This window comes from Ovis aries, chromosome 15, assembly GCF_016772045.2.
Source record: "Ovis aries strain OAR_USU_Benz2616 breed Rambouillet chromosome 15, ARS-UI_Ramb_v3.0, whole genome shotgun sequence".
Classification (NCBI taxonomy): Eukaryota; Metazoa; Chordata; class Mammalia; order Artiodactyla; family Bovidae; genus Ovis; species Ovis aries.
The window spans coordinates 45,564,846-45,588,866 of record NC_056068.1 but is presented as its reverse complement, the minus strand read 5'-3'; the positions used below and the strand labels follow the sequence as shown (position 1 = coordinate 45,588,866).

The following is a 24,021-nucleotide window of genomic DNA, read 5'->3' as shown; positions in this document are numbered from 1 at the left end:
CTAAACTGAAGTATCTACAGCTATACAGGGGCAGAGTGGAGAGGTGACTAATAACAGACTGTGGCTTCACTAGAGGATGCAAATAGAGTAGCAAGCTTAATGGGCCTAGCACAGAGCCCTAACAAACATTTAAGCTTTGCTTTTTGTTCCCTCTCCTTCTGTGTGACAGATTCATGGTAAGGAAAAAAAGAAAAAAAAAAAGAGGATTTTTTTCCAGCCAGACTTATTTAGATTCATTATTGAACTTCTCTGGCTCAGTACTGTATTGGTTAGTGCATATATATCCTTTATTTTATGGTCTATTTCTTATTCTATACTCAAACCAGATTGTAATCCTGAAGATAAGATCTGGGTAAATAGGATCCCTTTTCTTCTATTTGTAATTTGAACTTGTATGGCCCTCCAGAAGGAAAAGACCACATAACCTGTTCTGTGCCTTTCAGGCTTTCCTTCACTATCTTGTGCTTAATTTTGCTCCAATTTGTGAATATGTCTGTGTTGTCCCTCTGTGCTGCAGGAGTGGGACCAGACCAGATTTTGCCCTGCTTCTCATTTCCCCAAAGTGAATCTATACCATGACTTTGCAAGTAATGTTTTTTGTCTCAGTCATTTAAATGGAGTATTCAAAAAGAGTCTTACACATTTCTTACTTGGCTTCTTCTTTATTAATCATTGCAGATTTTCTGTTTCATTTTTCAATTTCCAGGAATAGGCCAACTTTTACTGTTAGTAGGAATTTTGGCTAGAGTAGGAAACATTTGTCTAAAACATGGCTTTGAGTGAATGTGAATAGATGTACTCTGTTCTTCCCTTCACAATTGATCAACCTCAGAACATCTCTGAGAAGGAAACAAACTTTCAAACACCGATCCAGTGACAGCTGTCTTTCAACCAAGTTAGAATTGGGAAAGATAAAGGCTATAGCACTTGAACAGATAAAAGTCACCTGTTTATCTTAATAAAAAATAAATAAACTATGATATATAAGTCACCAATAGTCTACATTTCCCATTTGTAGTATATGGTGATATTAAGGCTGCAACAGTGAGCTGTCTCCTGATCAGTTTCCCTGGATTTTCTCCTCTCTGTCTTGCTCTATCATCCCTCCCACTCTCAGCCATCCCCAGGGTTTTGGAGATTAGAAGTCTGTGTTGGGGAGGAGATAGAATTCCCATTGCAGGATTCCTGGATCCAGGCTTTCTAAGTAGGGGAGCACATTCTTCTTTGTATAGGTTGTCATTGAGCCTCTGACTCAGTTGATTCTCTTGTGCATATTTGTGTAGAGGTGAATCTGCTCATCTTCCATGAGCAATTTGGGCTGTGGCTTACCCTACCTACTCTATCCATTATTCACCTTCCATCCATTTTCAAAATCTCCCATCTTCTCACAGAATTTCTTCTGTTCTCGCCATTATAAATTTACATTTAAAAATGTTTTTGTGTTTTTTTACTATTATTTTAGCAGACTCTCTGAAGGAAAACAGAATAATATGTGAGTTCAGTCTGCCATCTTTCTTTGGAAAGCTATTGGCTTATATCAGGAATTGCCTGGTGGTTCAGAGGTCAGGACTCAGTACTTTCATTGCCACTGGGAGGGGTTTGCATACACACACACACACACACACACACACACACACACACACACAGAGGCTAACATTTCTCTCTTTTTCAAAACTATGCTCATCTGCCACCTTATATCGCTTCATCTATTGCTCTCCCTTTGTCCTTGGCTTCCCAGACGCTTTGTGAAGGAATTATCTATGCTCATTCCTGTTACTTGCTCACATTCTATTCTTTCCTTCCCACTCCTGGCTGATATCTGGCTGTGTCAGTGTACTTAAACAGTTCTGGTTAAGGCCATGAGTAGCTTTCATATTGCTCAAAAAAGCATTTAAAATTCTTTCTAGTGTTCTCCTTACACTTCGGAATTGTTAAAAACAAAACTCAACTGAGTAAATTTTAAAGATCCCTTAGGTTTTATTCAGTGATTCATGTATGGGTCAGAGTCCAATCTAGTAGACAGAGGGATCTCTGAAGAGCTATACAGTGAAGTAATTTTATAGACAGAAGGGGAAAGGAACAAGGAAGCTGAACTAGGCAAAAAAGCAGATAAGTTATTACAGGTCACTTTCCTTATAGGGAATGGCAAAAATCATCAGGCAGATTGCCTAACCAGTGCTGATCAGGCAATTCCTGATTGACTGATATTAAACTCATTTTTGTGAAAGCCAAAACTATAATTAAGTCTCAGTTTGCTGTGTAGGATTAGCATGAATGAATCAATCTGGGGTCTGTTGTCTTGTTTTTAACTGAGCCTGTGACAATATTCCTGCTTCTTCAAAATACCACTGGCTTTCATAACAGAGCAGTTTTCTAGCTTCCCTTCTTTGCAAACCTGGGTGCACTCCGCTTCTGTTGGCTTTGCCTGCTCATCAAACCTTATGCATACGTGCATACTGTAATTCATCATGGCGTTGTTGTACAACCTTCCTCACCTACTGTGATCTCTTACTCTAAATGACCTCTTGGTTTCACTGGTCAACCATATGTGAATTATTGTCTTGTCTATCAAGCATTGTATCAGAGTTCTATCTAAGAAACAGAAATGTTATTTTGAATACTATGGAATATAGAATTTATTATTTTATAGGCATTTGATCTCATGAAGCAATATGACTATTTCCTCTGTGATTAGCAGTGGGTCTAAGTCATGGGGACAGGCACTTGGGGGGGATAAGAGGAACATGACATGGGGGAGGATAATAATAAACTGAAATCCATCAGGATGAGCTAAAGACTGTTTCGGTCTTTAATAGCCTCCAATCGTCCAATTACCTGACTTTGATAATTCAAGTAATCTGCAAAGGAAGCTGGTGCCCTTGGTTACAATAGAAAACTCCTTCCTGGCCCATAAGTTAGAGAAGATGAAGGATGGGAGCTGATGGAGTTGTCGACTGAACCGCTGCCCCACATCTACAAGGTGAGTCAGTGATAACATTTGTAAGTTGCAATAGTGTCCCTAATCAACTTCCTACATGGAAGAATAATACAAGGGATATAGCTACTGCTTCCACTCTGCCTTCTAAATCTCACACAAAATATCTCTGTGGTCTACACTAAACTTGAACTATTAATACACAGGGAAGGAAGTTCTAGAAAATGTAGTTTCAATTTAACTAAGTAGACACAGGACGACCCCATTACAAATCTTGAGTTCCAGGTCCATAAAACTAGGGTGACCACATACTTTGCTTTTAAAATATGGCACTTTGGAGAATGAAAGGTCATGATGGGGCAAATGCTAAAACCCTCATGCAATCCAGGGCATCTATTTCAGAACATATACTCTAAACTTGCAAATTACCTACTTTAGACTGGACCTCTTGAAGTATTTCCTCCAAGTTCAGTTTCTGATGCTAGTCAAGTTTACTCTTAGCATCATGCTAAATTGTATTAGCATGAGAGACACATTTCTGTATCAACCAAAATTTCTTTCCTGGCCTTTAGAATTTTTTGTCATGATCAGTTCAGTCAGTCATGTCTGAATCTTTGTGACTCCATGGACTGCAGCAGGCCAGGCCTCCCTGTCCATCACCAACTCCCAGAGTTTACTCAAACTCATGTTCATTGAGTCAGTGATGCCATCCAACCATCTCATCCTCTGTCATCCCCTTCTCCTCCCATCTTCGATCTTTCCCAGCATCAGGGTCTTTTCAAATGGGTCCATTCTTCTCATCAGGTGGCCAAGTATTGGAGTTTCAGTTTCAGCTTCAGTCCTTCCAATGAACATTCAGGACTGATTTCCTTTAGGATGAACTGGTTGGATCTCTTGCAGTCCAAGCGACTCTCAAGAGTCTTCTCCAATATCGCAGTTCAAAAGCATCAATTCAAAAGCATCAGTTTGTCAAGATGGTCTCTATAATAATGAGCTTTAAATATATTGTTTTCCTATTATCCTGTTTTCCATTTATTCCTACTCCCCCCCCCCCCATGGAATTGTCTCAGTTTAGGTGAGTCTTTGTCTTTAAATCAATATATGGGTTTAGTGTACCTATAAATGGCCTTGTAGTTTAATTTGGAGGTACCATAATTTCTGGAGTTTATCTAAATTGCATCAATTCATTTGGTGATTAAAAGCCTATTTTTTTTCAAATTCACATTTGAAGGTTTTTAATTATATTTTGATCACAGAGTAGCATCTAGCTCTAAAAATTTTTTCAGAACAGAGATCAAGGATTGGAAATCCTTAAGTTCAGTAGATCTTTCTTTTGCTAAACAAGATTGTCCTCTCTTTCTCTTCAAAAAGTTCTCATTGATGAGTCAATATTCTATTGAATATTGACTTTTCACTCATATTCAATTTCCATTCTTGGGAAAATGGGAGAAACTTTAAAAGGAAATAAAAGCCAGATAGGAAAGCATAGATTCATGGTTGAATGCTAGAAAGTTTATCTCAAATGACTCTTTTATGTTTATAGTGATCATTGAAGAAATATAGATACCTAAAAACTTGGATAAAAATTCAAAAAGAGAAGGAAACCAGATCAGGAAAAGACTGATGTAAGATGAGCCGTGGTCTGAAATAGAAAACAGTTGGATCTGTATCTCATGCATGTGTTAAAAGAAATGCTTAATAGTCGTGATACACAAGCTTAGTTGCTCCGGGCATGTGGGATCTTGCTGGATGAGGGATCAAATGCCTGTACCCTGAACTGGCAGGCAGATTCTTTACCACTAACCATCAATAAAGCCCAATGAGGCAAATTTTATTTGGGCAAAATGAGGTCTGCAGCTTGGAGACAGCATTTCAGATAGGTCTGAGATAGTGCTCTGAGGAGAGGAGGGGTAGAGCTAGGATACACAGGAGTTTTGCAACAAAGGGCAGGCAGTGGGCAATAGCAAGGGGTTGCTGTTAATTAAAGAAACCAGATATATCAAATTAAGGAATTTGGTACTTTTCTAAGCAGGGAAAGATGTAAGCATCTAGGATCACGGAAATCATTCGTCTAATATGCACCTCCTGTCAGATCAGCAGTGGCAGAAGATTCTCACAGGAGTGCAAACTCTACTGTGAACTATGTATGTGAGGAATCAAAGTCAAGTACCCCTTATGAGAATCTAACGTCTGAGAATCTGAGGCGGAGCTGAGGCAGTGATGCTAGGTCTGGAGAGTGGTGGAAAACACAAATTATCATTAGCGTGAGGTTTGACTGCACAGAGATTATAATAAATCAATCATTTGCAGACTCATACCAAAACCCTCTCAGTGAGTGACAAGTGACAATTACGCTGCATCTGGTGGTAGGTTCTGCAGTGGCAAGTGAGTTGACATACTTCAATTGTACAGCTGCATCTAGTCATCTAGGCTTTAAGTCAGAATCCAGACTAATTGTTCAAAGTACACATTTCAAATATGTGGTTTCTACTTTTAAGATTTTTGAAACATTTCCTTGCTGTGGTTTGTTTTTTTAAAGATTTCTGATCTATAGAGCAAGCTAAAAACACAGAACGATACGTGTCATGGGAATGACCTCCTGTCTGGAACAGTCTCCTCCTCAAGGCAGCAGGCCTCAGCTGAGCAGCAAGCACTGGCCAACACCCACTGTCTTTTTGATAGCATTCTTGACTTCCTGGTTCCTCAGACAGTAGATGAATGGATTTAGCATGGGCGTGAGGACTGCATACACAGCCGAGATTAGTTTGTTGGAGTTAAATGAAGCAATAGCTCTGGGCCGAACATACCTGAAAATCATGGCTGTGTAATAAATTATGACCACCGTGAGGTGGGATGCACAGGTGGAGAAGGCCTTCCTCCTTCCCTGGGTGGAGGGTATACGCAGAATGGTGGAGACAATGTAGACATAGGAGAGGATGGTAGTGGTGAGAGGGAAGACAAGAATGACAATAGCCAAAGCAAAGTCCACAAGCTCAGCTGTGGACATGTCTTTGCAGGCCAGTTTGAGGATTGGTGAGATGTCACAGAAAAAGTGGTTCATGACATTGGAGCCACAGAAAGTGACATGTGAAATAAAATAGACCTTGATCACAGTGATCATGAAACCAGTCATATAAGAGAAAGCCACCAGCTGCACACAATGACCTGTGGTCATGATGATCGGGTATCTGAGAGGGTGGCAGATGGCCACATAGCGGTCATAGGCCATGGCTGCCAGAAGTACACACTCCGTGCAGGCAAGCGAGATAAAGAAGTACAGCTGGGTCATACAGCCTGCGAAGGAGATGCGCCGTCTCTGCAGGAGGAATCCATCCAGCATCTTGGGGACTGTGACAGACACATACCAGACCTCCAGGAAGGACAGGCTACTCAAGAAATAGTACATGGGCTTATGGAGGGAGCCAGTGACCCAGACAGTGAGCATGATGACAAGATTCTCTGCTACCACCAGCAAGTAGACCACAAGGAAGAGGGAGAAGAGCAGGACCTGCAGCCAGGGGGCGGTGGGGAAGCCCACCAGGATGAACTCACTCACCAGAGTGATGTTTCTCCCCAGCATGACTACGAGCTCTGAGAGGCAGGAAGTCCTCACAAATAATGAAGGTGACTATGACATTGGAGAGGAGACCAGTATGTTAGCAAATCAGTCTTCCTGAGAATGAGATTCATAAAATAATCTCTGTCAGTATGAAGTAATCTTCCAATGGGAAGCATACATTTCCATCAAAAAAAAAAAAATGTCATGTGTTTGTTATGAAAAACTCCTGCAATCAAAGTGCACTCCCATCCCTTACTCTCACTCACCTGATGAAATATTTTAATATCCCTCTCCATGTCATTCCTTACTCCTTTGTCCATGAACATGGACCAATGGTCTCTCACTTGCTGATTTCAAATCTCAATTTCATTAGAAAGCCACAGCACAAAGACACTCTTACTGCCTGGAAGAAAAGTTTAGGATAACGTCAGAAAAAGCTTCAGGGTTTAATATTGGGCTGATCTATTGCCTGTAGTCCTTTGATCCACCACCATGTCTTCGGAGTAGAGTCTGTGGAAATTTAAAAAGATGATAACTCTTGGACAATCCATTAATGACTCTCCATTGCTCTTAGATAAAAGTTCGTATTTTGACCCCTACATGTTTCTCCAGCCTCTCTCTTGGCACCCTCTAAATTGTTTCCATGCTTGAGATATACTCAAATAGTTCTGCTCCTCAAGCACACTGTAATCATTCTTGCATTTTACATGTACTCATCCCTCTTCCTTTTCTGCCCTTTCCCCATTTTTATCTGTTGATTTAAGATTCCATCTAGGAGATAACCCCACCAAAGCAGAGTGAAATACTTCAGCAACATTTCCTTCCAATGCACAACCTTCTCACGCATTGAGATTTCTCTCCTTTGCACTGTATCTTTCAAAACTCAGGGAGATATTGGTCAAAGGGTTTAATATTCTGGTTATATGATGAATAAGCTCTGGGATTCTATTGTACAGCCTGGTGACTACTGTTATTAATGCTGCATTATATACTTGCAAGTTGCCAAAAGAAACTTCATGTTCTCATCACACACAAAGAAATCAAAATTATGTTACATAATAGAGGTGTTAACTAATCTTGTTGTGGTAAGTTTTTCATAATATATATGTGTATGAAGTCATCAGTTATACTGCTTAATCTTACACAATGTTATATGTTGATTATATCTCAAAAGAACTGGGGAAAAAAGACTGTCCTTCAAGACTATGAACCCAATGCCTAGAATAGTGACTGGAAAACATAAATATTATCAAGTATGTATTAACAAGTGAATTAATCCCTTTAAGCAGGGGGCACGTACCTATCAGGCTACACATCTTTGGACCTATGTCCATCTTGCATACCGAGGGTGTGTGCTGTGCTTAGTCAGTCAGTTGTGTCCAACTCTTTGCAACCCCATGGACTGTAGCCCACCAGGCTCCTCTGTCCCTGAGGATTCTCCAGGCATGCATACTGGAGTGGGTTGCCATGCCTTCTTCCAAGGGATCTTCCCAACCCAGGGAACAAACCCAGGTCTCCCACCTTGCAGGCAGATTCTTTACCATCTGAGCCACCAGGGAAGCCCACATACCCAGGGTACTTTCGTGTTAAATATATCCACCCTATCTGAGAACACTGGATATGATCCTTTGTATCAGGTCACGTGGTAGGTCAGAGTCTCTGTCAGCCATTGTGGCAAGCTCTACCTAGAGGGGTAAGGAAAAGGGAGGCCAGAGCATACATGAATACAATACAATGATAGGCCACATTGCAAGGCTGGAAGGAAGAGTCGTTCATGAGGTAGCCCAATTACTTTAATCTGTGGCTAAGGAAAGAGGTTACCACAGGTTTATCTCTTGAAAAGTATGTAAATGAATATATATCTCCACTAAATATCACATTCATCCATAAAGACTGAGTTTAGGTCCCACCTTCAGAATATTGTTCACTCTTTTGGCCAAACAATTTGTCCACCCTACTGTCCACTTAGCACACAGAGGGTGGGAGATCAATCAAGGATCATCTTGATAACCTTTGGATAGAGATCTTCTGGCCATGGCTCATGGCAAGGGACAGAAAGATGAGAGGCCAAAATACATATTATTTTTGCCACTGCCGCCTTTCCACAGCAGCACATGTCAGCAGACCTCTGCACTGCTTGCTGGATAGAAAGGGATTGTGTCTCACCCCAGGGCCTCCAATCAATACCTGTCACGAGTGATGTAGTTCATTTGTAAGCAGTTCTCAGCCTGTCTCTCAATGCCTTTGACCTAGTGTTTTTCTTTGGGAAAAACAACTGGATCTGATAGCAGAAAGGAGTGATATTTCCCACATTCTTCAGTATGTAGAGACTTTCCTTCAGGGCGTGTGTTAGTGTAACAGTCTTCATTTTCACTATATGCCACATAATTTCCCACGCTTCCCTTTGCAGATGAGTTATCAGCACTGACTTTAGAGTCAGAATATGGCTACCAGGTATGTTATCCTAAACAGAATATTTAACAGTCAGGTACTTCAACACCCACTGTTGTAAAAGAACATAATGTTAATAATGCCTACCTTACTGGTTTGTTGTGAGGATAAATGTGATAATGCATGGATAAGGCACCAGACCCATACATGCTACTCACGTATGTTTGTTTAAACATGCAGCCTTTTCATTTTCACTTTCATTCTTACTTGCTTTTTTGTGTTTTATTCTGGGGGAATGAGGTAAGCCAGTTTCCTGGGGAATAGGATTATAGCATCTTTGAAAAGCTCTGAGTTGCAGATCACTCATGCCTCCTTTCTTTTCTTATCCTATGTTGCTTTCACATATTTAATCATATCACTGTTACTCCATATTCTCCTCCATGTATTTGCCACAAATGCACCTCTCAGCAGACTTTATTTTGTTTCACAGAGAAATGCAGAATTCTATTTTCCTTATTTTCAGAACTAATAGCCCTGAGCTCTAGAATCTCTGTGGTACCTGAAGAAAAAAATCCTTTCATTAAAGTATAGAATTTGTTTTCAGTCTTTTGTATGCTCATTCTCAAGAGAAAACACAGACACCAACAGACTTTTTCCTGGAACAGGAAACATATCTTTTTTGCCCTGGGCCAACATCCAAACAATCTCTCAGCTGCCCAAATTTCCCCAACCTTGGGTAAATGTGTACTGGATCTTCATTTCCCCACTCATTCCCCCCATCCAAAAATTATGCCTGCAGTCATTTCCCTAAGCCTCTCCTCATCTTCGGAGAAGGCAATGGCACCCCACCCCAGTACCCTTGCCTGGAAAATCCCATGGATGGAGGAGCCTGGTAGGCTGCAGTCCATGGGGTCGCTAAGAGTCGGACACGCCTAAGTGACTTCACTTTCACTTTTCACTTTCATGTATTGGAGAAGGAAATGGCAACCTACTCTTGTGTTCTTTCCTGGAGAATCCCAGGGACGGGGGAGCCTGGTGGGCTGCCATCTGTGGGGTCGCACAGAGTCGGACACGGCTGAAGCAACTTAGCAGCAGCAGCAGCTCCTCATCTTCCCTGGAACTTTCTTCAGGGATCAACAAATCTCACCTGGTACCTTCAACTTCTCACCAGGATCCACCTTCCCTATCTTCAAGAGTGAAAAATTCTGCAGACATTCGCACTAATCTTGAGAAAGCAGGCTGGCTTGCATATTTTTGTACTTCCTGGATATCCATGTCTGGTCTCTGCTCAGGCTGCCTGATCAGTATTGCAGCACTGAGACCAGAAGACTAGAGCTGAGGCAGAATATGTTTAACACTCACCCTCTCTTCCTCCCACAGGACTCACTCCCATAGTCTCTCTTGGCTCCAGGGAAACTCTGTGTGCTGCCAAGATTATGTCCACGGAACTTGGACAGAGAGGTTGACTCTCCATCCACCTATCTATTCCTCTTCATACTCGAAAATATTTAACTATACCTGTAGCGAGAGTGTGGCCCTTTTTTCTTACTACTATATGCAAAGTAGTGCAGCACCAAATTACTCAAAAATCAGGATAAGAACTTGGAGTTAGTTAATAAGGTAATTAATACATTCATTTGTTTATTCATTACAAAAATCACATCCTCCTTTTATTGTGCACTTTTTATGTACAAGTCAATGTGCTATACATTTTTTTGGAGTAAAATTATGTAGATCATGGCTTTTGCCCTTTAGGAACTTCTAATATTCTAATTGAAGTTAGAAGTACATACTGTAATGAGTACACTATATAATGTGTGACAAAAGAGAGGTGCAAACAAAGTGTTCTAGGTACACCAATAAGAGAGAAATGGTTTCTAACATAGGAATCTAGAAAAGGTTTCATCAAAGAAGTGTCATTCCAGACTCATTGCAGGAAGGTAGTATGAAAATAATGCAATGAGAAATAATTTTGGTACATCAGTCGGAAGATCTAGTTTTAATGTAGATTCCATCATTTTAAAGACATTTGACCTTGAAAAATTATCTTTATTCCTTGGCATTTTATCCCACAAAACATGGTAATAATAATTCCCTTGTCACTATCATATTATTAATGTTAGTTTCAGAAGTAATATGAATATGAGTATGTACATGAAAACAGCTCTAAAACTGCTTTGGGATAAGTATACAAATGTAAATATTACCTATGTTGGAATATGAACCACAGCCACGATTTGATCAGAAGAAATGATGTGAGAAAGCTTTCAGTGTAGAGAGACAAGCACAAGAGAATGCAGCGTAATGATGGCAGAAAGTAGACAGGTGACTATAGAGTCCTCTGCCTTGGATTGCAGGAAGCACTCAGTCATTCAACGAGCATTTGAGAAGTATGTACTGTGTGTTAAGAACAGCGCAAAATGACAACCCCTTTTGTCTGTCAGGGCTTCCCTTGTGGCTCTCCGGTGAAGAGTCCACCAGCCTTGAGGGAGACCTGGGTTCGATCCCTGGGCTGGGAAGATCCCTGGAGAAGAAAAAGGCTACCCACTCCAGTATTCTGGCCTGGAGAATTCCATGGACTATATAGTCCAAGGGGTCACAAAGAGTTGGACATGACTGAGTGACTTTCACTTTCACTTTTGTCTATCAAGTTATCCACAGAAGAGTGAGCCCATAGAATCTCTGCTCTTAATTGTGCCTCAGTAGTGGAGAAGATCCCCTGGAGAAGAAAATAGCAACCCACTCCAGTATTCTTGCCTGGGAAACCCTGTGGTTGGAGAAGCCTGGAAGACTACAGTCCATGGGGTCACAAAGAGTCGGACACAACTGAGCGACTTTACTTTAACCGTAAAATTGAAAATCAAGTGCTAGAAGTTTTGCAAGAACAAAGGCCCAGGAGATACATTTGTATGTCTGTGAATAGGTGGATGAAGGCAGTGAAACAGTGGCCTGAAAAATGAGAAGTTCTAGAGAAATAAACTCCTAAAGATCCTAGAGGATAACATCTAGGCAGCATCTGTCTATTGTAACTTATTATCATTTAAGGTAATACTAGTGATTTGTTCTAAATAGGATATACAACTTGTTCCAAACTACTCTTTTCCATCTTGCCTGAGAAGAATTCAAATAGATCTGTAATATAGCAACCCTTCCTAGGTATATTGGCAGGTATATGTGTGATCTCAGAATACACAGATAACATAGATACGATGTGACAACTAGCAGTGGTGGATTCATTTACATTGTTTACACTTCTGTAACATTCAGAAAACGAAGATCATGGCATCCGGTCCCATCACTCCATGGGAAATAGATGGGGAAACAGTGGAAACAGTGTCAGACTTTATTTTTCAGGCTCCAAAATCACTGCAGATGGTGATTGCAGCCATGAAATTAAAAGACGCTTACTCTTTGGAAGAAAAGTTATGACCAACCTAGATAGCATATTCAAAAGCAGAGACATTACTTTGCTGACTAAGGTCAGTCCAGTCAAGGCTATGGTTTTTCCTGTGGTCATGTATGGATGTGAGAGTTGGACTGTGAAGAAGGCTGAGCGCCGAAGAATTGATGCTTTTGAACTGTGGTGTTGGAGAAGACTCTTGAGAGTCCCTTGGACTGCAAGGAGATCCAACCAGTCCATTCTGAAGGAGATCAGCCCTGGGATTTCTTTGGAAGGAATGATACTAAAGCTGAATCTCCAGTACTTGGGCCACCTCATGCGAAGAGTTGACTCATTGGAAAAGACTCTGATGCTGGGAGGGATTGGGGGCAGGAGGAGAAGGGGGATGACCAAGGATGAGATGGCTGGATGGCATCACCAACTCGACTGACGTGTTTGAGTGAACTCCAGGAGTTGGTAATGGACAGGGAGGCCTGGCGTGCTGCAATTCATGGGGTCGCAAAGAGTCGGACATGACTGAGCCACTGAACTGAACTGAACTGAATTCTTCTGTATCTAGGCCTTGAGGAGAAATCAATTTCCCTCACATACAAACCAAGTACAGTAGTGTCTTCCTGTGCCCAATTTCTCAGTCATATCTGACTCTTTGCAACCCCATGGGCCACAGGCTGCCAGACTCTTCTGTCCATGGGATTTTCCAGACAAGAATACTGGAGTCAGTTGCCATTTCCTACTCCAGAGTGTTTTCCTACCTATCTCCAAATACAAGTCAAAAATGATGGATGTTTGTAGTTTAACTTTGTTTTTTCCCAGTAACACAGTCAGATAAGAGTTTGTTTCCAAACGATTCACTGAGCAGTGTCAGCATTTTATTCAAAATAAAAATTATTTTTATTGTTTATCATTTATACTATCTACTCATAATACACTACCTTCTATATCAGGAAGTCCAATAGAAACATACCTGTTTTGTTCTTTAAAAAAACTAAGGCTGGGCCTAGCCCTTCCCATACTCTATCCATTCATATTCTTTGTCTAAGGGCATGTGGTGAGTTGGCACTATTCTAGAAATCTAGATCACTGGTGTTCAAGAAATGAGACTATGGAACATGAAAATCAGGAAGGTACTATCCCCCTAAGGAATGACTGTAAGAGAAAATGAAAACATCTGTGCTGTAAGCCCTCTCTCGTCTCTGCTTGCCTGCTGCAAATAGTGACACCTAAAAGAGCCAGTGTCATTAGTTAGAGCTGCTAAATATATAAAGCAAAAACAGTGTCATTTATACTTTAACTCTTCCTTATCAGTCAGCTAAATTAAACCAGCATCAATGCCTGAATTTCATGAGAATTGAAAATCCAGAAAATTGTGAAAAAGTTAATATGGAGTCACCGAAATCAACGGAATCCTATTCAATTATTTAGTATAAAAAGACTGATAATGTATTCCTTTTTAAGTAAACTTTTTATTTTGGAAGAATGTTGGATTTGCAGAAATGTTTTAAAGAGACTTCTCATATTTTACTAGTTTGTTTCCCCTAATATTATCACCTGACCTTACAGTGTACACTTTCAAAACTAAGAAAGCAAGACTTGTACATTTTTTCGGTTACTAAACTCCAGGTTTTATTCATACTTTACCAGGTTTTCCATATTCTTTTTACATTCCAGGATCCAATGAGATATCGCATTCCTTTTAGGCGTCCTGTCTCTTAGTCCCCAGGATTTGATAGTTTTAGTCTTTACTTGAATTTCACAATTGTAAGAGATTCTTAATGTAGCAGGATAGGGTATTTAGTACTATAGAAGGAGTTTGTTCAAAATTGATGGGAACCAGTAGACTTTTTTTAATATAACTTTATTTATTTTAACTGGAGTTTAATTACCATATTGTATTGGTTTTGCCATACCTCAACATGAATCCACCACAGGTATACACGTGTTCCCCATCCTGAACCCCCCTCCCTCCTTCCTCCCTGTAAAAGATGGTAATGATAACCAGTAGACATTTTTGAGGACAAAAGCTGTCTACGTTGATCCTCACGTGCTGTGTAGATATTTGTTGCCTCTGGCCACTCTCAGTCTCTCTCCTGTCTGAAAGATCCTGTCTGGATCCAGTACTCCTATTTCCTATAATGATGAAGGAGACTGGAGACTTCCCTCAGACAATACCCTGGCCAAAGGAAATACAAAAGAGCCACATCATTTATCAATGTTTTGAAAAATTTGCAATTATAAAGATGATTTGAAATAAATAGGATCAAATGTAATAAGAATTTTTTAAAAGTCGTCTATCTAATTTTATGGACAAATAATTACATCAATGGATGATGAAGAATACTTATCTGATAATTAATAGTTCATTTGAAAATCTTAGGTTTGGAATATCAAATTCAACATCAGTCATGAGGATAATATGACTGTGAACATATCGTTCAAGTCAGGAGATGTGTCATTCCCAGCAGAGTTAACATTGACTGACTCAAACATCTCAGTTTTATAATCAAAAGATAAATAAGTGCAGGAGATTGTGCTAAACTTGTTTCCTACACCTGAAGTATTTGGTTTCAAATTTTGAAGTCAGAATTGGAGGATTTTTTTAAACTAAAAAAATTAAAAACACACACACACTTTATTGTAAAAAGCTTGGAAGAGAAAGAAAAGCACAATAAAGGAAATCAACATCACAGGTGTTTCAGTTCAGTTCAGTTCAGTTGCTCAGTCATGTCCGACTCTGCAACCCCATGAATTGCAGCATGCCAAGCCTCCCTGTCCATCACCAACTCCTGGAGTTCACTCAGACTCACGTCCATCGAGTCAGTGATACTATCCAGCCATCTCATCCTCTGTCATCCCCTTCTCCTGCCCCCAATCCTTACCAGCATCCAGTGAGTCAACTCTTCATATGAGGTGGCCAAAGTATTGGAGTTTCAGCTTTAGCATCATTCCTTCCAAAGAATACCCAGGACTGATCTCCTTTAGAATGGACTGGATGGATCTCCTTGCAGTCCAAGGGACTCTCAAGAGTCTTCTCCAACACCACAGTTCAAAAGTATCAATTCTTCAGCGCTCAGCTTTCTTCACAGTCCAACTTTCACATCCATACATGACCAATGGAAAAACCATAGCCTTGACTAGACGGACCTTTGTTGGCAAAATAATGTCTCTGCTTTTGAATATGCTATCTAGGCTGGTCATAACTTTCCTTCCAAGGAGTAAGCATCTTTTAATTTCATGGCTGCAGTCACCATCTGCAGTGATTTTGGAACCAGAAAAATAAAGTCTGACACTGTTTCCACTGTTTCCCTATCTATTTCCCTTGAAGTGATGGGACCAGATGCCATGATCTTCATTTTCTGAATGTTGAGCTTTAAGCCAACTTTTTCACTCTCCTCTTTCACTTTCATCAAGAGGCTTTTTAGTCACAGGTGTTTACTTTCTGCTAATTGGAGCTCACTGATAAGGAGGCTCATAAAATAGCTACACTACTGATGCCCAGAAGAGGACATTCCCTTCCCAGACCACTACCCAATTTCAGATACTTATTCGATGACAGAGGCAGAAGGTAGATTTTTGGTGAACTCCATATCCAGTCATTTATCAACTGTCATAGTAAGATACTTATAAGTTTATGTAACTGTTTGGCACAAATAGATATGAATATTATATTAAAATTTTTAATAAATAGAGACTAGCTAATAATGCCTAATCATAACATTGCTAGTAGATTTTCATATACTTTTTAAAATCAAAATATAGTTGATTTACAATATTATATTTGTTTCAGGTATGCAATACAGTGATTCAATATTTTTATATAGATTATAGCTTTTCATATGCTTTATTAAGCTGTAGACATATATAGGAAAGTAAATGGCAACAACACAAGGCCCCTGCACTTGCAAAGAGAAGTAGCCTATTGTTCTGAGTCTTGGTTGATTGTAAGGAGTTACATTTCCAAAAATCACACTGACATACCCTCTAACCATCTCTCTGTCCAGATGAATAAAGTTGCATATTTTATTGGCCAAGAAATGTTTATTTAAATAAATATACTGGTAATACCTTTGCCCAGAATGCAGTTTATAAGAAAAAGGGGTTCATTGCATAATACTGCTAAGATTTCAGTCAAATTCCTTCTGGTCATCTTTAAATAAATGAACAAGTAAGACCGATGCTATTTTGTACAGTGTAGTATTTTGATACATTCATAACCTAATATTTGCATTTATTATATTAAGAATATTTTTCTGTCATTACCTCTATTTAAATTATAGCATTTTAATATCAGCATGATATTTTACTTAATGTATAGACTAAAAATTAATTAATCAGTCTTCTGTGGAAGTTTAATATATTTCCATATTTTTCTTACAGTAAATACAAATGTCTGTATTCACTATTAAGAAATTTGATATTTCTTAATCAAATATTTGTGTTTCAAATGTTTTCAATATTTTTAGCATTTATGATATACTGCCAACTTTTCTTCTAGCAAGCTGTGCAACTTTGTACCCACTTGTATCCTAGCAAAATATACAAGGTTTAGTTTCTGAAACCTGCGAAAACTACCTATAGATGTTACACAGATCCTTTGCCTACATGGCTCCAAATTGTATTCCTTTACTATATTTCTTTATAGCTATCATGTGCTAAACACTATTCTGAGTCCTGCTAATAAAATGAACAAACAAATGTGATCTCTGGTTCCTTGGAGCTTATAGTCTAATTAGGGAGACTGAGTATTAAATAAACAACTGCACCCAGTCACTAGTTCAATGTGGGCACTGACCTTGACAAGCCAGGAAATGAAGCTCTGAACCCCCGTAGCCCAAGGGGTGATATATTGCCAATACAAAAATTCAGTTTTCTGTCTCCCTGCCTTATAATTCACACTAGCATGATCAATTACGGTCCCACTACTCCATGGGCTACAATTGGTATCCTCCAACTAGAAGAGGTCTCATCCAGAAGTCTCCTGATGCTTTTCCATAATGAAGCCTATGCTTCCTTGAATGGCTTTTCTCCTTCTGCTTTCCTTTTTTGTATCTTCTGTCTCAGAACTAAAATTCAGTATCAAATCCAGGAAGAGCCACTTAGATAATAGTTCTGCATTTTTTTTTTGCCTTAAATATTGGAGTTCAGTCATGTTTTATGCTCATAGTCACCCCTTTTCACCCCACCAGGATGTATGCTTCATGGACCTGTTCTATGTAAATTACAGTAGAACAGACAACATGAGATCAAGTTCTAGCCTGTATGCTAAGACCTTGTCTTGAAGAAATCCAACTTCTAGCTTGTAATTCACCTCTCTTCCTTGTCCTGAATTAGTTCCTTGGTGGTGCCTTGAAAAACTCTAGTCCCTAATTTAGGCTCTAAGAGCTCCTCTGCACTTCTTAGAAGACATAGATCCTAAGTTTAAGAGCACTTGTGGTGGTAGTTTAGTCACTAAGTCGTGTCTCACTCTTGTGAACCCATGGACTGTAGCCCACCAGTCTTCTCTGTCCATGGGATTCTCCAGGCAGAATACTGGAAGAGCTTGCCATTTCCTCCTCCAGGGAATCTTCCCAACCCAGGGATCAAACCACTTCTCCTGCCCTGCCGGTGGTCCCCTGCATTGTAGGTGGAATTTTTACCGCTGAACCACCAGGGAAACCTAGTTATTTATCTAAGATTTAATACCTCCCTTCTTGTGCTAGCTTTCCCAGGCTTAGTTAGCGTCATGACCCTGGTGCAGGTGTAGAGTATGGCGTAAGGCTCTCTTTACTTCTTGGTTGCGCAGGCAGTAAATGATGGGGTTGAGCAGTGGTACAATGACAGCATAAAGCACAGACACCAGCTTGTTGGTGTCAAAAGCTGAGAGTGCCTTTGGGCGGGCATAGATGAAGATACTGGCTGCATAGAAGATGACCACCACGGTAAGGTGAGAGGCACAGGTGGAAAAGGCTTTATGGCGCCCAGCAGCGGAGGGAATGCGCATCACAGCACTGGTGATGGCCATGTAGGAGGCTCCAGTGACAGAGAGTGGCCCCAGTAGGATAAAAATGGCCAGGACAAAGTCTGTAAGCTCTGCTGTGGACATGTCAGTGCATGAAAGGTTGAGCAATGGAGAGACATCACAGAAAAAGTGGTTGATAATGTTGGGGCCACAGTAAGAGAGGCGAGAAATGAGAAAAACTTTGACCATGGAAATGCCAAAACCTCCAGCCCAGGAGCCAGCTGCCAGCTGCACACACAGCTGGCCACTGACAATAACAGGGTAGTGGAGAGGATGGCAGATGGCCACATAGCGATCATAAGCCATAACTGCAAGGAGGACACACTCAGTGCAGCCCAGGCCCAGGAAAAAGTAGAGCTGCGTCATGCAGCCCTCAAAGGAGATTAGCTGTCCATGGCCCCGTCTGGATCCAATAAAGCCAGCTAGCATCTTGGGAATAGTGACGGTCACGTACCAAATCTCCAGGAAGGACATATTAGCCAGAAAGAAATACATGGGTTTGTGGAGGCTGGGGTAGTTCCTGATTGCCACAATGATGAGTATGTTCTCAGTCAGCACCAACACATAGGCTAACAGAGAAAGCGCAAATAATAGTGCCCGCAGTGGTACCGGAGCTGGGAAGCCCAGCAACACAAACTCACTCACTCTCCCACTCTGGTTCTTCCTCTCCATGGTGTCGGTCATGCCCCTTGCTTTTCAGGGGAGAATAGACTGTGTTCAGGAGGCAGCAGCAGAAACTCAGTCTTCCTCCCGCTGGGATTATAGTGGCAGAAGGCAATGCGAGAAGTGCATGTCCTTCATCACTGAACTGAAGCCATTGTTTCCTTCTGTAATCTGGAAACGAGCTAAGACAAAAGTAGACAAAAATAAACTACCTTGTATTGGAATAGGATGAGAGTGTATTCCGGCCCTTGGAGAAGCATGGATTGATAAGCACCAGTTGGTCCCTGAAAAATATAGATCAAAACCAAAAATATTAAGAGTCTTAGCTGCTCTGAAGTAAGAGTTTGTCTATGAGCTGCATCATGACTTGTTCTGAAGAAATAATTTATATCTTAAAGGCATTGTGATAAGCAAAACAAACCAGAGAGAGAAAGACAAACACTGTGTGTCTCTGTCTTATACGGAATCTGAAAACATCCAAACTGCTAAGAAGTTTATACCTGAGTTTCTCTTTTCTTTATGCTTTGAGAGCAGTGCTTGAGCATTTCTCAGTATTAGAGCCACTCGTCAGGCTCCTCTGTCCATGGAGCTTTCCAGGCAAGAATACTGGGATGGGTGCTTTAATGCAATTACAAAATGTCATGTCTCTGGTTCACATTTCCCATCACTCCCATTCTTACCATCCACACCCACCATGTATTTATTTCAAAAGAATTTGTGGATCAATACATTCCAGACTATAGGCTGAGTTGTGGTAGAGAAAAGGTAAATGCATACCTAGTCTGCAAGGAGCTCGTAATCTGGTGGTAGAGACATGTCTTCATCTTCTCATTCCTGAAAGTTTAATCTGCCACACCTATTCCTTACTAGCTTCAGAAATGGGAACTTCTAAATTATAGCTGTCATCAGAACCTTAACTTTGATCCTTTATTCTCAATACCCACCTCATGTGCGATTAACTGTGCATTTGACCCTTTTGGCCTTAGATATTCCTGTGTATCTGTCAATCTCTTCTGCCTTCACCTTTGATGCTCTGCACATTTGAAAATAAGCAAATAAATTTAAAAGATTAGGCTCCTAATTGAGCTTACTGCCTATAGTCTCTCCCCTAAAGCTTAAATCTGAGCATTTCATTCCCCTGCTTAAAACCTTCCATGGTACCACACTATCTACACAATCAAGTTCAAGCTATTTAACAAGGTGTCACCAAACAAGGTGTTATCTCTTGTCACAGCCTGCACTATTTTTTATACCCTGCAGCTCTTGGCATCCAGCACCTAATGTATCACCTAATTCCTACTTAACTTTCAAATATTGACTCACGTGGCATCTCCTCATAGAACCATTAGTTGTCCTTTCTTCCTTTTCTTTTTCACTGATTTGTTCAGGTTCCTCCCATTACTCTTTCTCTAATATCAGAGCCTGGGAAAGCCGGTTTATCACTTTTACTAGTTGTGTCAGTGATCCTACTGCTTAGGTAGATATAAAATAAAAGAGGAACCCCATGCCAAAGTGGCCGCATATATCCTTAATGGTATAGCAAAGATTCTGTGATTTGCATATATTCTTCTCTGTCAAAATTGCTCCCAGGAACAAAAAAGAAAGAAAAAATAAACTGTTCTTAGGCATTATTTACTTTTCACGTTTTAGTTTCTCAATTGTCATCTTCCAAAACTACCCATATTTCTACAAATAAAGATTATTTACAGGTATTTTTGTCCCTTCTTTTGACAGTGATTCTTATTTTAGAGTCTGCTTAAGAACTAAATAGTAAAGGTATTGTAATGGTTGTATGGACTCATGGATAGAGAGGAAAATGAAGAAAGGAAAGAGATGGATAGAACAGATGAATTGGAAATGATAGGAATCAAATATAAAGAAACAAAATGGATGGAAATGATTGAATAGAGAATTTAAATGAATTACCAGAAACTTTGACAAAATTGGAATAACATGTAATGAAAACAGACATTGAATATAGAAGAATGAGTAGATCTACAGAGACAAGATAGAATATAAGGAAGCTAGATTAAGAGCAGAAAACTTGGACCTTCTGTTGATAAAAAGGGTGGTATTTAGGTAAAATAAATGTGCTATATAGATAAGAGATCCAATGAGAGAAGATTAGGTGAAGATAAGTATAATATAAAAAGAACTAGGAATGAGAGATCATAAAAGTTATAGGGAGGCTAGGCAGAGTGTGAATAAATACAAAGGCTATGTGTGGAAAAGATAAAGAGAATTACATTGGTCTAAGTATCAGAATGGACCAGATGTGAGAAATGCTGATAAGGATTTGGGTTTTATTAGATGTAGAGACAACTAGGAAGATGGATATATTGAGTAGAAAGAAAACATGGGCAACCTGACCACTAAAGAGGAATCAGGAGATAACAAAATCCACTTACTTTATCCAGATGTCTTTGACTCAGTGTCTTCCCAAGATGACCAGCTGGCTAGGAAACCACTTAAACAGCATATATGATGGAAAATTAAAGCATCAGGACAAAGAAAGATGCTGCAGAGACTCCACCTTCTCTTCCTCCCATGGTCAGAGAGCACTGCCACACCAGGAAAGGCTCTTTTATCTTGCACTTCCCTCCTGTAGTCTCCATTTTGCCCTCCTCCTTCTGATGTTTAGGATGACTTTAAAGCCAGACCCCAAGAGACCAGTAGAGATACAAGGGGAAAAAAATGCGAAAGAGAGAGAGACTGGGATAGAAGACAGGAAAAGGGTGTGTTTAAGAAATAGACGTTCATCAGAATAGCAGGCGGTGTTCACAGTACTCTTACCACCTCATAGCTTCTCCCCTTGCCCTCCCCTTCCTTCTTTGTGTCCTGCCACTTTCCTGCTTTGGCTTTAGGCCAGGCCAGTCTGGGCTTATATTCTAGCTCAAGTATGTAATCTTGGGCAATTTACTTAAACTTTGTGAGCCTTAGATTCCTAACCTAGAAAATGAGAATAATACACCTCAAAAAGTTGTTAAGAGAAATAAATGTCATGATATATAGACAATGCTTGGAACATGATAGGGTCTCAACAATGCCACAAAATTTCTTCCTTTATCTTCTGAACTCATATGGGTGACATCTCTTATTAATAACTCCACCATGTCATAGAACAAGCACTGAATTGAGAGTTTCTGGGTTTTAGTTCAATGTTTGTAATTTATATTCTGTTTAATAAGGATTTTGTTGTATATCAGTTGATTTGCCATAAAATGATAATAACATATTTTACAGATGTTTTGAGGATTAAATAAAACAAAATTTGTGAAAAGGTTTGTCACAATCTCAGTCCCTAGGAACAGTGAAAGTAGAGATTAATAATGTGGTCTCTATCATCACACTGCTTGTTTTCAACTATGTGACTCGAAAAAATTATTTCACATCTCTCTGCCTCTTTTTCCATACCTGTAAAATGGGAATGATTCTAACATCCATCTCACAGGATTGTGAAGATTAAATATATGGATGGGAGTTTCTTAGAACAACACCTGGAACACAGTTTTTCTCAAAAAAAAAAAATGTTAGCTAGGGTTCAAGAAATATTTGTTGAATTTCAGCCTGAAGAATTATTAGTGAGAACATTTGAGATTAAGAAAAGGGTCTTGAGATTCTGAGTTTGAGAGATTCTTTTAAGTAATCGGGAGGAAGCAGTTCCCAATGTTTGAATAATCAGGACAAAATAAATATGATTGGACACTTATCATTGTCTGGTTTAGTGTGCCATCCATAAGCCTGACTAACTCCATGATAGGAACAAGACTCATTCTCCAGGAACAGAAAAAATGCTGAGAAAGTCAAGAGGAAGTCATCACAAGAACGTGATGCAGCAGAGAGGAGAGAAAGAACATCTACAGATACTCTTAAAATGAAAACCTACTTTTGAGTGCCATAGACATTGTATTAAACCCCATTTTGCATAAAGGAAAATATGTATGCACATAAATATTATTGCCATGCTGTTAGTCGAGAAACTGTCAAAACCAACAGCTACTTGAATTAGCATTGATTTGGTTGATATGGTAGCATTATTTAAATGAGGAATGTTTGCAAACCTCATTAAGATTTAGAAGTTGATGTCAGTTTGCCTTTGGTGATTATTATCAGCCAACAGACCACACCAATAGGTTAAATAAAACAGCCATAATCATTTCAATATATGTACTATTTTAAAAAATAATTTTATTTACTTATTTATTTTTGACTGTGTTGGGTCTTCATTGCTGTGTGGACTTCTAGTTGCAGTGAGCAGGAGCTACTCTCTAGTTGTACTGCACAGGCTTCTCGCCACAGGGGCTTCTCTCATAGAGGAGCAAAGGTTCCAGAGCGTGGGCTCCATAGTTGTGGTGCAGGGGCTTAGCTGCTCTGTGGCCAGTGGAATCTTCCCGGATCAGGGATCAAACTCATGTCTCCTGCACTGGCAAGTAGATTCTCTACCTCTGAGCCACCAGGGAAGTCCCAATATATATTTACTGTGAAATCCATTTGATAAACACTCATGAGGATACAGGGCATACATCTTTAAGATTAAAAAAAGAAAGGTACAGGTTTAAATTTCTTCATTCAAAACAAATGGGGCTCTTGAACTTTTCAGGTTTTAGAAAGATAATATGCTGCATAAGATCATGGCATCTGGTCCCATCACTCCATAGGAAATAGATGGAGACACAGTGGAAACAGAGTCAGACTTTATTTTGGGGGGCTCCAAAATCACTGCAGATGGTGATTGCAGCCATGAAATTAAAAGACGCTTACTCCTTGGAAGAAAAGTTATGACCTTTTCTTAAGGTCATATGTTATGACCTTTTCTTAAGGTCATATGTTATGTTATCAACCTAGATAACATATTCAAAAGCAGAGACATTACTTTGCCTACTAAGGCCCGTCTAGTCAAGGCTGTGGTTTTTCCACTAGTCATGTATGGATATGAGAGTTGGACTGTGAAGAAGGCTGAGAGCCAAAGAATTGATGCTTTTGAACTGTGGTGTTGGAGAAGACTCTTGAGAGTCCCTTGGACTGCAAGGAGATCCATCCAGTCCATTCTGAAGGAGATCAACCCTGGGATTTCTTTG

The 24,021-nt window shown here is 39.9% G+C and overlaps 2 protein-coding genes across 2 annotated transcripts; both read right to left on the bottom strand.

The window, feature by feature from the left end:
- Nucleotides 1-5,570: 5,570 nt before the first annotated feature.
- LOC101108077 (olfactory receptor 6B9-like) lies at nucleotides 5,571-6,515 on the bottom strand. The gene has a single exon (XM_004016612.4). The coding sequence runs from the start codon at nucleotides 6,513-6,515 to the stop codon at nucleotides 5,571-5,573; it is 945 nt and encodes a 314-aa protein (XP_004016661.2).
- A 9,577-nt stretch (nucleotides 6,516-16,092) lies between these two features.
- Nucleotides 16,093-20,352, bottom strand: LOC101114303 (olfactory receptor 226). Its single transcript, XM_060400172.1, has one exon. The coding sequence runs from the start codon at nucleotides 18,962-18,964 to the stop codon at nucleotides 17,993-17,995; it is 972 nt and encodes a 323-aa protein (XP_060256155.1). The 5' UTR covers nucleotides 18,965-20,352; the 3' UTR covers nucleotides 16,093-17,992.
- Nucleotides 20,353-24,021: the final 3,669 nt, after the last annotated feature.

Bases quoted from the DNA above. Each gene is read 5' to 3' on its own strand.
- LOC101108077 (XM_004016612.4), bottom strand. From the start codon at position 6,515: ATGCTGGGGAGAAACATCACTCTGGTGAGTGAGTTCATCCTGGTGGGC.
- LOC101114303 (XM_060400172.1), bottom strand. From the start codon at position 18,964: ATGACCGACACCATGGAGAGGAAGAACCAGAGTGGGAGAGTGAGTGAG.